General features: G+C 43.8%; 1 protein-coding gene across 1 annotated transcript in view; it reads right to left on the bottom strand.

Annotated features, from left to right (window-relative positions):
* TGFA (transforming growth factor alpha) overlaps positions 1-10,778 on the bottom strand; it is a 105,193-nt gene extending 94,415 nt beyond the window's left edge. The window contains exon 1 of the mRNA XM_015237067.3: positions 10,556-10,778. Coding sequence (XP_015092553.1) covers positions 10,556-10,595 — 40 coding nt within the window. The 5' untranslated portion in view covers positions 10,596-10,778. The remainder of the gene's footprint in view (positions 1-10,555) is intronic.
* Between the last annotated feature and the right edge of the window lie 5,395 nt (positions 10,779-16,173).

Here is a 16,173-nt window from a genome sequence, read left to right as displayed (position 1 = left end):
CCTACCGAAAACATGATCTAAGGCCAGAAATGGGTAAGTCACAAGCAACTAACTTCAAATCCACAAACACGAAAAAGCAGTCAACTGTACCAAACTTTGGTTTTAACCAAAGAAACACAAATTAAAGCAAGGAGAAACCATTTTGCCAACATAAATAGCAAAGTCTAGAGAATGAAAATATTCATCATAGGCAAGTTTGCTGAGAAGTAGGCACACATACACAGGATAGAAGTATAAATTTATATACATTCTCTGGAGGGCAGATTGTTAAAATATCTTAAGAGGTGAAAAAGTGTGTACCTCTTGAACTAGTAATCCATTTCTGGAGATCTGACCACAGGAAATAATTAAAAGCTGCTGGTAACAAATTCACTATAAAATTTTTCATTTCAGGTTTGAATATTTAAAAGTTTGAAACAACCTACCTCTCTATCAATAAGGTGTGAATAAATAAACAATGATACAGTTGTATAGGGGAATATGGTTAGTCGTTAAGAAAAGGTTGATAGATACATTTGCCATGGAAATATTTTCCCTATATACCGTCGGTGAAAAGTAGATTTAAAAATCCCAAATGCCATTTCCGAAGGAAAAAGAGTGAATATACAAATATATCTGTAACCATGCACCGATTATTTTGTTCATAGATGCTAATTTCTATGTCATTGTGGGAAAAAAAGGTGAGTAGGATTTAACTAAGGCTGACAGAGAAAGAGTGTCTCTGAGTGGTTCACATGGGGAGGTGGTGACCAGAGGGCAACCAGAAGGTGTGCACGATCTGGTAACACTAAGTGGCCTGCACTGGGGCCAGCACAAAGCGGTGTTCGCGGGTTTCTTGGAGGGGCAAGGGAGTGGGTGATGAGGTTTACGGAGAGTCTGAATCCAGAAGGATTCTCCATCCATGTAATCTATGAGTTTATCTCACCTCCTTAAAAAATGGTCAGGCCCCAGGCTTGCTTTCATTTCAGTTCAGGGACCTATGATTCATCCCCTGAAACCCTGATTATAACACCCAAGGTCTGCTATGTGCAAAAAACACCTGTCATTGTTCGAGTCTGCTGGCAGGGTGCGTGGACTCCATGCCAACGGCCTGCTGACGCGCTCCTTCAATGTAAATGCGAACCCCTGAAACCCGCCCAAGGTGGGAGGCGCCCAAGCCCAGGGTTTCCAGCTGGGCTCAGTGACAAATAAAGTGACCAGGTTATGTCCCTCCACAGTTCAGATGTCAGTTCCTCAGAGCCACTGCCATGGTGAAAGCTCAGGTCTGAACGCAGTTTCTTTCAATCAAGAAAAGGATCTGAAGTTTGTGTTTTCCCTGTTGGTTGCCAAGGCCCGGCAGAGGGAGGGGAGCAGAGTGTGTAATTGCAAACCTCTCGTTTATCAGCATCGGCTCCCTTTGTGTCACCACATTACGTGTACCATTTGGCCAGTTAATCTCCCGTACCTCTTGGAAGTACAGTAGTTACACAGAGAAGGCCTCAGCCCTGGAAAGCGATGACGAAAGAGCCGTAAAGGTATGTCTATTCTCTAAGCACTCGGAACTGTGTACTAAACCTCAGTCAAACTCAGATCAAAGGCCCTGAGATCCATAATGAAGACATGGTCTCTTCGTAAGAACTCAACATTTTTACCTAGAAGCACAGATCTTAAAAACAAACCAAAGAAATTAACAAAAAGCAAATAAGCAAACAGCAGAAATCTCCCATCTTGCTCCGAACACTCCAGTAGCATCTAATGGACACAACAGTGTATTTGGAGGTTTTAAAACTTTTTAAAGCTTAGGAACAAGGAAGCTACTTAGCAACTTCTGCTGGAAATTACAGTGCCGTGTACCATCCAAAACAGACATGGCATTATTATCACAACTTTGGTTCTTGCATTTATGCAAATAAACCATCAACTATGAAACTTGGACTTCAATTTGGTTAATGTTTAAAAAGAAGTTTTTCTTCAAAATATCATTATCAAAAAAAATTAAAAATATATTTTATTTTGGGGGACCCAAGTGCTTACTTTGTTTCATCCTTCGTAAAGTCATATTCACTGTGGTTACAGATGCAAAAGAAAAACTTTTAATTAAAAGCAGATCATTTACAAATCTGTGCCAAAGCTTTAGAAATCTGAATTGAATAGATTAGGAAGAAAATAAATCATTACCAAAAATGACTCAAGAAGTAGAAAACTTGAACTGACCACTAAAAAGGGACTGGGCCCAGAAGTTTCAAAAGCAATTTCTTTCAAGCCTTCACAGAACCTTTTGATTTCCATGCTATTTCAACCATTCAAAGCATAAAACAGACGGAACCTTTAAAATTTATCTTACAAAGCTGACATAACACTGATATCAAAATCTAAAAAAAAAGAAAAAAAGGTCCCAAATACTTCAGAACAGATCAGAGAATAATACCACATAGCCAAGAAGGGTTCATTCTAGGAATTTAAGAATGGCCTTAATTTAATTGAGTCAATAAATATCCTCAAAACATTAAAAGAAACACACACACAACACACACATTATCTCCCCTGCTTTGAAACACAAAACAAAATACCCGATCTTTTACTAAGTTAGGAAGAGAAGTACATTTCATTAACAAGACAAAGTTTGTATTTATATATACACATACATATATAAATATAAACATACTTATATATAAATACATACATATACACAAATATATACATGTATACAAATATATAAATACATGTGTATATGTATATATAAACAACCAAAAAGTCAGCTTCATACTTAACTGTTCAATGCTACTAAATATTATCAGTATGTCAAGAAAAATACAAAAATATCTACTGCCTTAAAAAATGTTATTCCTTTAGGAGTTTGGGATTAACAGATACACATCACTATATATAAAATAGATAAACAACAAGGACCTACTGTATAGCACAGGGAACTATTTTCAGTTTCTTGTAATGAGCTGTAATGGAAAAGAATCTGAAAAAAATACATTTGTATGTATCCGTATGGCTGAATTCTTTGCTGTATACATGAAACTAACATTGTAAATCTATTATACTTCAATAAAAAATAAGAATTTAAAGAACGTTGTTATTAAAGTCCTAGCCAGCACAATAAGATAAGCAAAAGTAATGGGATGAAAAGATTAAAAGGAAGGAGGCAAAGTTATCACTGTTAAAGACCGCGCGATCATCTACCTGTGAAACCCAAGAGAATCAACTGCAGGGCTATCAGAATTAACAAAACCCATTATAAACTACAGTTGATCCTTGAACAGAAACAGGTTTGAACAGTGTGGGTCCATTTACAGGTGGACTTTTTTCAACAGTTAATACTACAGTGCGACATGATCCGTGGCTGACTGAGTCTGCTGATGGGGAACCTGGGACACGGAGACACCGAGGCTGACTATAGGTGGATTTTTGGAGGGTCAGCCCCCTTAACCCTTGCGCTGTTCAAGGGTCTACTGTAAATACATTTTTTAAAAAGGTCTCAGATACTGACATAACCAATTAGAACACAATACAGGGGGAGAGGTCTCACCCACAAGAACATGAGATCTGTGAGGCCAGGGATCATTCCTGGCTGATTCCCAACGCCTAGAAGCAGTCCCAGCACAGAACAGTGCTCAATGAATTCTCAGTAGATCACGTGAACGAACAGTTCACCATAAGAGCAAAAATACAGAATAAAAGAATGAAACTGAAATTCCATAAACAGATTCAAGTACTTAGAAGAACTTAGCATATGATAAAAAATGTAATTTCAAACCACAGTAGAAAGGATAGATTATTCCAGAAATGACAGTTGAGGATATTTACTGGTTGGCTATTCTAAAAAAATAAAACATGAGTTGTACCTCACACCATACATGAGACTAGATTATAGATAGAACAGTTCAACATAAAGAGACTGCTAAAGAACTGGAAGAAAAAAATAAGTAAATATTTGGCTTATCTTAGGATAGGGAAGGTTTTCCTAATTGTGCAAGCAAAGGAAGAAAGCTTAAGGGGAAAAATTGATAGTTTCTGCTACATAAAAACAAAAACCTCAGGCATGTCAAAAGCACCGTAAACAAAACAGTGAAAGACAAACAACAAATGGGGGTATAATTGCCAAGTATTAATAACCTTTTTATAGAAAGTGTGTTATAAAGCTCTAAGGAAAGGATGCTCAATTGATAAGAAAAGAATTTCTGAAAAGGTTAAGATGCAAATAAGATGACGAATGGCCAATAAACAAATGTACCCACCCTAACAATGTAAAATGTAGTATTTTACATATGAAATTGGACTGCAATCTTTTTCTCCAATCAGCTTGGCAAATGTTAAGACTCACTTCTGTTATGGAAGAGTGTAGACAGCGAGTGTATGCTGCTGGTGGGAGAAAAGGCAAATTCCTAGAAACTTCTCCTAAATAATCAAAGATGTGCCAAACATTTCCGTATAAGAATGTTTGTTGTATCATTTATGTTCCTTGACTTTAGCATGATAAATTTAATATATGCTGTTATAAAAACTAATCAATTCAAATTGTGGCCCTGTACTACACACATGGTTCTAGAACTTGCCTTTATGAGTTTAATTACTTCATAAAAACCTAATAGGTACATATAAATCATTGTATTCATATATGAAAGTCACTTATGTAAAGAATCTTCTTGAATAATTATAACAATGTGGTACTGGCGACTTGTCGCTATTATCAGCAAGTCAACAATCACCATTCTTCATATTTCCCTTTGCACATTTAGCAGGTATTTATGTAGGATATATATAAAAAGTGGAATTGATGACCCAAATTATGCTCCCTTAAAACTGATAGCTATGGCCACATTGACTTCCAAAAAATAGCTGTATTGATTTATATTCCCAATAACAGCGTGTGGATTATTCATAATAGTGAGAAGTAAGAAAAATATATATGGCCAAAGGGCTTCAAAATGTTAATAACTATAGTCAAGGGATTATTTCCCAGGCACTAGGAATGATGTTATGGATGAATGTTCAATGACATAAAAATGCTTATAATGAAAGATTTTTAAGTTACAAAAACAAATCAGTTAAATAGTGTGAGCCCATCAGAATTCGTACATGCTTTTAGAGTATCTCTCTACCTATGCAGTCATTTATCGGGCTGTGCAAAAAGAATGTTAATCATAGTCATCTTTGGGTGGTAGAATTACAAGTCATTAAATAGTTTTTCTTTTATGCTTTCCTGAATTTTCCAAAGGTTCTAGAGGGAAAAAAAATGTTTTTGCAATCATCAGAAACAATAATCTATTTTCAAAAAACAATAAAGCACTATCTGAAGGTTAGTTGCACAAATGTTATAAGAATTTATCTGCAATCACCCTTGACTATCATAATAAAGAATTTTTCAGGATAAATCTTACCTACCCAGTCAAGTGTTTGCCCATTGAGCCTATACTTGGAGTTTTCAGCACTGGTCACCCCAGAGGGTCATCGAGTGCTCTCTGGTCTCCTCTGAGGCTCAACCTGTGCTCAGCGTCCAAGGGCAAAGACAAAGACCCAAGGGCTGTGCCCTCCAGAAGCCCTTGAACGAGCAGGGAAAAGGGGGCAAGCACCAAGCAACGTTAATTCAAGACAGGACGTGGAGGGGTCAGGACTCTGCTGTCAAGGTTCCCAGCCAGAAAAGTGAACATATTCATGAATTAAAATCAAAAGAGCAAAGGCAATGGCAGATTGGAGTTCCACAAAGTTCTACAAGCCTGTCACACAAAGGAGTTGGGTGTAAAATCCCTTCTTGAGGAGGAAGCCCTCACCATCCACGAGTACTTGAGAGGTGTGGACACTCACGTGCAGAAAACTTGAAGTTTTCAAGGTAAGGAGACAACAAAAAATTAAAGGGAAAAGTACAGGGCATCTAATGTACTTTAGGGGAGTGAAAGAAAATTTTGTTTCCTCTGACTTAAGAGAAAGAAACATACTAGCAAATATATCCAATTCCATTTCAATAAACTTTCTACTTTTTCTAGGCCCAGGTAACAACCATTTAAGTCATCTTGAATATGACTGATTCATAATGCTTCAAAAGAGTTTACCCAGATTTTTAGAGCTGGTCTAAAGGGAATATGCCTTGTACTTGAAATGGAATCTTAAGACATGGTTCTGGTAGCCTAGATTTCTGGCTTTCCTGATTCTGCGGAAGATTTTTATACGTGACATTTCATAGGAAAAAGAGAAAGCAAAATAAAAGTCACCCTCAGTGCAGCCCGATCCTCTATCTAGATGTGACCTAAAACATACTAGCTTTAGCGCAGAATTAAGTTCATACTATAAAATGAGGTGATTAAAAATATTTGAATTGGCACTAAATCAATGGTCAATTTTTGGTGATCCACAAAAAAGAAAGCATGACATGACTAGCATCGGGCAGCTGAAGTTTAATAACACTCGTTAGATTTTCCATGGGTTCCACAAGAACACTTAGGACAATTAAGAGTTCGCAGCACGACTTCTAACTCTGCTCTGGTCAATAGGACAGGCGTAGGCGCACCGTTAATCGTGGTTAATAATGGCTCATAAACCCACAGTGGCATTTAGAAATATCAGAACGTTATTTCAGCAAAATGCAGCTGGTTAAGCCAGAAGCTTCCCTAACAGCAACCAACTGTAGAGCGGTGGGTCTCCAAGTGTCCCTTTCCTCTCCTCCCCACAAACAGCGATGCAAACTCCTCACCTCCTGCCCAGCAATCTGGTTTACCAAGCCCTCCAAGTGGTTGCGATTTGAGGGCACTGCTGTGGAAAAGACTACACTGCTGTGGAAGAGGTTTTGATTCTGAAACCAAGCAGTTGGGCCAGTCAGGGTGTCAGGCCAGTTCCATCTTGGTTGACCCAACCTCCCCTTCCCATGGCCCATCCCTTTTAGTAGGCAGCCGAAAGAGCAGGACCTTGTTCAAAACATACTTTCAAAAGGTCCTTGGAGATAGGTCTCATGGAAAAACCCTCTATTTTTCATATGTTACCATAGTAACATGAAGCATCATTTACTCCTATAAGAAAGGTCCCCTTTGCAGGGGACATTGAGTATTTACAGAAAGATCACTTTATCCTAGGAAACCAACTTCTGGAAAAGCAAATATAGGAAACTCAGCTTCTAAGGCTTCCATATATATACACCTTTATGGCCCTTGTTCGAAGTGAACTTTCCCTAATTATGGCTGCCCAATAAGGAAAACATGTGTCCTGGACAACGCTCCACTCTTCACTCTGAAAGACATCATTTCCATGTAATGGTGAAGAGAACTGTCTTACTTCATGCCCCCTACCGGTCCCTCAGCCCAGAATCCACAAGGGAAGCTGACCTGTGTCCTCTCTACCTGTCATCCGTGGCATTTCGCATCCTAGGACGGCCTTCGTGAGGTCTACGTCCAGTCCTACGTGTGGGAGCTACCATAAAAATAACAATGTTTATTTCTGGACTATGAAATCCATCTCTGTATTATAAAATCAATGACATTTTGTGTGTAGCCCTTTATTTTTAAAGTTTATAGATAGCTTCCATATTTACCATCTCATCTGCTGCTTATAACCTGTGAAGTGGGTACAGTTTTATTATTCCCACTTTGTAGATAAGGAAACTGGAACTTAGTGCTGACTTCAATAAACAATGACCACTGATCAGTAGGGAGGAAATACAAATGTTTCACATCAAAAATCAAAGAATTTACGATGTTCAAAAGGACGCCTGAACTTTCTTGAATTTGTCATCTGCCAAGCGATATTTGCTAAAATCACTCAGTAGGGTTTTTTTTTTAGGTTGTATTTTCTGTCTTAGGAAGTGTGGGGAGCTGGGAGGTGACATAAGGAAGACAACCTCTCCCAATTACCGAATGGACATAACCTCCAATGGTATCTGGGATTCTATGAGGTTCAAAGTAACAACAATGATGATGGCACTGAGATTGATTAATTAAACTCTTACTATGTGCCAGGCACTTTTCCAGGTTCATTAGTTACAGTCAACAACCCTATTAATATCACCATTTTACAGATGAGAAAAACAAGGCACAAAGAAGCTAAGTAACTTGCCCAAGATGACACATCTTGCTCCCTGGATGCAGGGAGGACGTGGGATTGGAGGTGCCAAGTCTCGGTGAGGTTTTCCCCACCAATGACGGAAAACTGACATGGGAGGGCAGCCACCACAGGAACCTGGATTACATCCCCAATGTTGCCATTTAAGCAGCCTCCACACTCTCTTGGCCAAAATGTCAATCAAGTAATCAGGAGAATCAACTGAGACTCCTAACAGTTCCTTCCCAGACTGTCCCCATGGAGGTGGGGAAGGAGGGGAAAGATCCCGGTTTCCTAGGTCTTGATTAGTCATAGCACACTGGCTGATTTGTCTGGAACTGCCTTCAACTAATTTAAGAAAAATCAGAGGCGAGCAGCTCTGGAGGAAATGTGCAGACTAAAGATGCATGTGGCACTGCTGAGTATTCAGTAACCTAGCAGAAACTGAGGTGGGAGGCAGAAGTTGTAGTCAATGCAGGTAACAAATGGCTTTTTCTTAAAAAAAAATAAAAATAAAAAGGAATCCTCACCAGTGTAAATTATTCCTGCCTTCTTTTCTCTCTACTTTTTTTTTTCAACTGCTCATATTTTTGGAATTTTATGAGCCAGCTTTCACATACTGATTAATCTTTGTAAGTTTTTATATCTTTTTCTTAAGGAAGGAAACAGAGATCAAGTTGAACTCTTAGGCAAGAGAGAAAAATTACATGAATGAATGCAGTCTTCATGGGCCAGTTATACTATGATGGGTGGTAGGGACAACTTTAGAGGCTTCCTCCAAGTTGCTTACCTACATCATTTCTTGCCTTTAATTTCCACTGAATAACCTAAGGCCACCTTGAGATCCTGGGAGTCCAACAGAAAACCAAATTTAAAGCGAGTTCCAGGGTAGTCCACACAATCTCGCCTGGAGGAAAAGTCCCATATCTAGGAGATGCGGCTACAGTGACCAAAGCTAGGTGACTTTTAATATCCACATTTCTTCTACACCCTCAAAATTCTGGCCCAACTACCTACTAACTGTGGGCCCCTGTACTTCACTTGCCTTCTCTACAAAATGAGGATGATAAAACCTTCATCAGGTTGGTGTGAAAATTAAATGAGCTGATACATGTAAAGCCTTTAGAACAGTGCCTGGTGCGGGGTCAGCAGCCAGGCAGTGTTAACTATTATTATTATTACTACTAGCGTTTGCAAAAAACAGTATAATAAGGACCTGCATACCAGAGGCTTCTACTGTACTGGTAATGTTTTATTGCTTTAAAAAAAAATCTAAAATCAGGACTACCATCAATACAAAAGAATAAAAAGGTCTTGGGAAAAGGGTTTTTAAAAAAGCCACTCATAATCATGCCACCTGTTGGTGAGTTTCAGGTGAGGGTACACCGCGGAGCAGCGGTGGAATCCGGTTCTACCGCCGCTCCATAGTTTTTCCCTCAGATGATGCCTCCCCTATTGCTTGCGGTTCTTAATCAGCGTTTCATGCGCAGGATTACGGGTGCGTCCGCGAACCCCCTGAAACTGTGCACGGAACTGGGTGGGGCTGTGGCTCTGGGCATTTTGCGGGGAGCGGTTCCGTCGCTTTTCTCAGGCTCTAGTAAATGATCCTGTACCGAGCAACTTGCTTTACAGGGCTGAACTCAGGAGACAGCGACTGAACAATTCATTTCACGGAAGCTGCGGCAATCATCAGGACACCTGGGCTGTTAATCTGCTATCTCAACACCAGAGAGACCTGACACCGCGAGGGGCAATAGCCGGCCGGGCAGTGACCTTCGCCGTTGAAAAACTCACCGGCTCCCCAGGCCCAACCCGGGTTTGCCAGGTTTAAGTTCCCCTCCCTTCCCCCATCCCTCCTTCTCTTCCAAGAACAAACTCAAAGGAAATTGGCAACACTCTGTCTAGGGTTTCACTCCTGCCCTCGGCTGACACTTAAACCACTTCTCCCAGGGGAGTTAATTAAAAGAACAATTAATCCGCACAAAAATCCAAAATCCACCCCGAAGCTCGAGAACTCTCAAAGTTAGAAGACTGAGACGCCTCTGCTGATGGTGAACATCCGCCGGCCGCTGGGGCTCAGGGATGGGCAGGGGGTACGAAAGGGAAGTAGCCAAGGTGCGGCTGGAGGGCCCGACGCTGCCCACCCTCTCCGAGTCGACACGCTACCGACGCCGGCGAAGACCGGCTTGGAGGCAGCCAGGTAAGCAGGTAGGTGTGGGCAAGTGTACAAGCACACAGCCGCGGCAGATTAAAGTTCAAGTCGGTTCACACACCGCTCCCCCTTCCCCGGCGGGTGTTCTCACGCACGGCCGGGCGGCCACTTCCCCGCGAAAGCCTGGCGCTCGACGGTCCCCCTCTTTGGAATGGGTTCCCCAAATCCCTAGTGAGCCCGAGTGACTCCCTTCGTCTCCCAACCTCCAAGCCTCGAGGAGCATTCGCCTCCCTCTCTCTCATTCACAGAACACCCCCAGGAGAAAGAAATGGAGGGGACAGGGGAAAGCGGGGTGGCGCGGAGGGCAGGTGGCTCAGGCAGCGTACGTACCCAGCGCGAAGAGGGCGAGCTGTCCAGCGGAGGTGACCATTTTACGGGCGGCGGGCAGCAGGCAGCAGGCGCTCCAGCCTCCTGCCCTACCTGCGGTGCCCGAGTGGCGAAGCGCGCCGCGGTGCGGGGGAAAAAGGCGCCGGCGAGGCAAGGCCAGCCCCCGGCGCGGGCGGGCGGGGGGAGGACCGCGCGCCTCTGCTGGCACTCGCCCCTCCGCGCCGCCGGCCGGGCGGAAATGGGAAGGCGCTTACCGTCACCTCCGCCACTCGGCAACCGGGGCCCGGAGGACCACCCTCCTTCCCGGGTGGGGGTGCCCCCCTCAGGGCACGGGGCTGGGGTGGGGCTGGGGCGGGGACGCTGCGCGCACCGTATCGGGCGCGGGCGGCGGGCGGCGGGCGGGGCGGCGCGACCCGGGAATCTCGGAGCCAGCCGCGCGAGCCGGGCACCCAGGCCGAGGGAAAGGCAGGAAGCGCCTGACTTCAGACACCACCCTCAGACTAGCAGCGCAGTCAGCGGCTCAGCGGCCGTTCTAGGCTCTCGGCTGGAGCGCGGAGTAGCCCCGGCGTCTGTCACCTGCGCCGACCGCGGTTGCCGGCAGGCACTCCCGGGCAAGGGACTGGGACGCGGACCGGAACGGGACCTGCGAGCTTCGCCTGCCCCTGCCAAGACTTGGCCCACGGAAAGTGCTCCCCAGAATGAAGCCAAGAATTTGTTCAACCAGATTTCCCACCTGCGCCCCCATCCGAGAGGACACTGGATTCCCGGGAAGCCTGCCGCGAGAGCACAGCCACCCCACGTTCCCAGGCAGGCACGTGGTTAAGATCAGCAGGCCTTTGTACATCTGGCCTGGGTGCTAATAATGAAGATGGGTCTCTGTCTGTGGAGCACGTGGTTATCTATGCATCACCACCAGTACCCTCAGGCCACCCCATCCCACCCCGCCACAGGCAGCTGAGGCCAAGAACAAGGTAGCATGCAGCCCTGTGCCCCTGAGACGGGGATGTATGGGCTGGAGCTACCTGGGTGGTCCTTTCAAGGATTTGTGGCCTTGAGCTGGCCCCTGGTGCTGGAATTTGGGGAAGTAGAAGGCACAGAGGGAAGACATTCTGGGCAGAGAATGGAAGAACCATGGGTTCTCTGGGAATCATCCATAGGGGACAGTGTGCCCCTGAGAGTCAATGACCAGTGTTTTTTCCAGATGCCCCAAGCTCAGAGACTAACTCGTCTGATCTCTCCAGCCTACCTGCTCAGGGTAGACCCACGCTCCTTGAAGGGGCAGGAGGAAATCTCTTGCTCTTTCCTTGGCCCAAGGCTCAGATTTTCAGGCTTCACATTTGTTAAGTTTATTTCATAGGAGTTGAGGGGCCTAGTTTCAGAATGGAAGCACCAGGCCATTGGCCTCAACATTTGAGCAGGAAACACCAGTGGAGAAAGGGATTTTGAAAACAGTGTAAATTGACTGTGCAAAACCATTCGTTGCAATACATTTGTCAGTGGATACACTGCTGTTCTTTCAACCCTTAATGATTTGTGGTGAGAGTTTCATGGGAAGTCCCAGAGTACATCTTAAGTCGACAGCCATGCATGTACACACACAGTCCGGTTAGTGAGTGGTCCCTGACTCCATTCAGCATCCGTGTCTTTGTCCTTCAGACTGGTCTTGACCTGTTCCCTTACCTGTGTCTCCCTCCTGGACTAGCCTGCCTTGCCCATGGGGTGGGGGGAAGAAATCAGGGGTTCTCCACACCCTTCTCCATTTCTCCAGGAACCCCAACTAGGACTAGAGAATCGACCTATCACCTTGTTTCCAGCTGTGACACACATATCAAGTTCACTGTGGCTGAGGGCTGACTGTCCAAGCCAGCAAGAGTCAGGTTCAGCCATTTCCCATTCTCTGCCCCTGCCTACGCACAAAGTTGTGGGTGGAGCAAAGTAGCAGTAGAATCAAGCCAGTCAGCTTGTCCCCTTTAGGATGTAAATTTTCTTTTTAATCGAGAGATACTTTGATGTCTTGTAAACTAAAGAGTACCCAAATCAAAGTACCATTCTAATGCTTGAAAAGCACTCATTCTTCCCCAGTATTTTCAATAGCCAGCCCATCTCTGAAGTTTTATAAACCTTCCCACTCATTTAAGTCAAATAGATAATCAGGGGTTGAGGTTTTCATTGTTTTTGTTTTTGTTTTTGTTTTTGCCTTAAACATCTACAACATTTTTGGTGAAGTGAAAAATAATTTTTGAACGTGTATTTATAGAACTAGAAGGAAATCCAATATCCTAAAAGGTTAACACTCTGGCGTCTTATATATCTCATTTCATTCTCACAACACCACTATGAAATAGATTCCATTCCCCTTTTATATGAACTGAATCAAAACTTAGAGAATTTAGTAACTTACCTGGAGTTACAAAGCCGGCAAGTGGCAGAGCCAGATTTTTGAAAGCAAAATGAGCTGGTTCCAAGCTACCTCAGTTTCCACGTTTTAAATAAGGATAATACTGAACTCACTGGGTTGATGAGCGGACTAAATGGAAGAATTTATTTGCATGCTTAGCACGTTATTTGATATCAACAAATATAGGTATTGTTTAAAGAAAAACTCTCTCAGTGGACATAAATTTCCCCTCTCTCCACTTCCTACCGTTATCTTTTTTAAAAAAATAATTTCCGTATCAGTTCCTTGGCTTGTGTGTTCATACCTTCCTACGGGGGATAGTTTTATAGGTAAATAAGGAGTTGTGAGTTTGTTTCTCAGCCCTTGGTGGAAGAGGACTGAGAAAAAAGATTACAGAATGCGATTTAGAGCGAAATCATTTTTCCTGCAGGGCGGCATGATGTTTTTGTATTTTAGCAGGGTGGAATACATTGCGCTCCAGGCTGAGTGAAATTCCAGCTGTAGCCCCTGGAAGCTATGTAGACACGCCACTGTTGTTCCTTCACCTCCAGGCACTGTCTCGCTTGGCCACCAAGGGTCCTGTTTCTCTGTGCATGTGGAGCTTGACGAATATGTGGCCTTACTACAAGGAATGTGCTTGGGCTGCCTTTGCACACTCTTGATTCAGCTGGCCTGGAGCTCAAAGATAATGCATTCTGTAGCAAGCCAATTCCAGTCTCTCCTCCCTGTGCAAACAAGAGAACTCAGCTATGTTCTACTCAGAAGCCAGTGAAGCCCCACTGTCAGTTTCCCCCTTTCCTTTCTTCTAGTGCATGGGGAAAGCATCCCCTTCTTCATTGTCATCAGCCTGCACCTCCTTCCTGATTCATTTGTAGAAGTGATCCCACAAGCCCCGGAGCCTTCCTTGAATGATTCAAGCCGGCAGAGCTGGCTGTTTAGATCGGCCGTTACCCAGGATATTAGTGAGAAACAGCCCAGACATTCTTAGAGAGGAATCACAGCCATGGGCCACTGCATTGAAGGAATTACAGTTCCTGCAGACAAGAGAGCCCTGAGCAAAGGAGGCTTCAGGACCTTCCTCGGTGGCAGCAGCTGACAGGGGGACTCAGAGGGAAAACAGAAGAGGGTACCTGACTCAGTAGGATGTCAAAGGTCAAATGTCATCTGTGTATGAGAGAGAAAGAGAGAGCGCGGTTTTATAAAGGACTCTGGAGAACTGTGTTCAGGCCGAGTGAGATTTTAATGTGTTAGGGATTTAAGAAAAGAAATCAAATCCAAAGGAAGGTATTGTTCAAGTATCAGCCCACTGTGAAGCCTCAGCTATTAGTGTATTCTTTATCTGGAGCCAAGAGAAAAGGTAGGAAACCTAATGCCAAGTTCATTTTTGTAGTTTTCATCACCAGCGTAGTGGGTGGGGTAAGAAGACATGAGAGGAGTTCGCTTTGTGCTCAGTTACCTGGGCAGTTTTCTTACCAGTGTTATTCAAAGACTAGTCTGACCTCCTACTTAACATCTTCCATCCCCCAGCTCTCAGGTCCACTTCGGGGATGCACACTGAAGTTGTGCGTTCAGCTTGAATCCTTCCTTCCCAAGGGATGTCACAGGGTGGCTCTAAAGCCCAATGTTGAAGCCTAGAGGTTGATGCTCTCATGGGTGGTCCAAGCAGCTCCAAGATGTCAAGGTACTAGTCAGAGTCTCTAAGACTCAGAGTTACCAGATGGCTGCTACAACTAAAATCATCATCTTCTCCTACAGTTCACGAACTGCCTAGTTGACCAGGATGCAGGAGAGGTACCCAGAGGATTCAGCACAGCTGATGTCAAACCATTCCACTAAGCGCGCTTGGAGGCAGAAGAGCTATGCATTCAGTTCTGTCTTTGCTGCTGTCCCCCCTGCCCCCAGCAGCCTCAGCCATACATCACAGCATTCTGAAGACTAGAAAGCTTGCCCCCCAAATTCTCAGGAGTTCCAGGGGGAAAGTCCTAAATCAAATGCTCAGAGATCCTTAGGCAAGTGGAACTAATGATGTTGATGGAAAACAGGGTCGTGATGATCAAAAGAAGCAAAAGAGAGACAGGAAAAAGAAGATATAAAGAACTAAGGAAGGAAAAATCAAGGAAAGATTAGAGAGCTGCAAAGAGGGTTTAAGAATTTATTTTTTAGTGATGGATCAGTCTGGCTGATAAACTCAAGAAATTCTCCCCAAACTCAGAGGAAAAGGAGAAAAAAAATGATGAGAGATAAAAGATGAGACAAAGCCAGGATATCCAAAATATTTTTTAACAGAGAGCCCAGAAAAGTAGCATGTTGTTGATAGAGGAGAAACTGTTCTTGTATCCCAAGACTGGATGGGTCAGTGATGAGAGGAGGGGCTTAAACATCCCATAGGTCTATAGAGTGGGAGTGGAGGACTTTGTCTAAAGAGACAATGAAAAGTGCAAGGACAGACTTCCAATCTGTAACAGACATTTAAACCGTCACGTTGAACTTCTCATCCTGCCTCTCTTTGAAACTCCCACTGATAACAGCCAAAGGAAGATAATGATAGGGGGAAATCTGTCATTGTTCAAAACTGAAAAAGGATTCCACCCACATAGCAGACATTTCAAGGAATTTCTCTAAGACAACGCAGATGAGACCAGTTTGAGAGAAGGGTTTGACAACCTTCAATTCACCCCACAGAAAAGAAAGGCATCTCTAGGGAGGTACCCCCCCCCACCACAACCCAACTGTGCTCCCAGGGTTGATTGTGACAAGAACTGAGAGCAAAAAGTAATCACAGGAAAGGCAGGAGAAGAAATCTCCATCCTCTTGAAGCATCCAGGAAGTGCTCAGGTACTGGGGTGCACATGGGACAGAGATCCCATGGGGGGCTCACATTTGATGCTTGGAACAGAAAGAACATCTCCAAGGGGTCATGGCAGCCAGACTGGCTCCCAGCTAGCCTTACATGGTTATAACATGCAGGGGAGAGAAACTCTTCAAGGTGAAGGTGAAATTGCTCTTTTGGGAGTCCCACAGACAACCGGCTCTTGTTTCTTTCACCCATTCATTCTACATATATCCATGACAAACCTGTTATGTTCCAGGCACTGGGTTAGGCACTAACGATTCAGCAATGGACAAATAAAGTGCACTCTACTTTGTGAAGCTGCTCAGGCAGGAGAATCAGGTAACCTCTGAAGGGAACACATCATCTCCGTGTTTGCTGCATAAATGCCGA

Source organism: Vicugna pacos, chromosome 15 (assembly GCF_048564905.1).
Source record: "Vicugna pacos chromosome 15, VicPac4, whole genome shotgun sequence".
Lineage (NCBI taxonomy): Eukaryota > Metazoa > Chordata > Mammalia > Artiodactyla > Camelidae > Vicugna > Vicugna pacos.
Note: the sequence above shows the minus strand (reverse complement) of the source record. Positions and strands in the feature narration are given on the sequence as shown.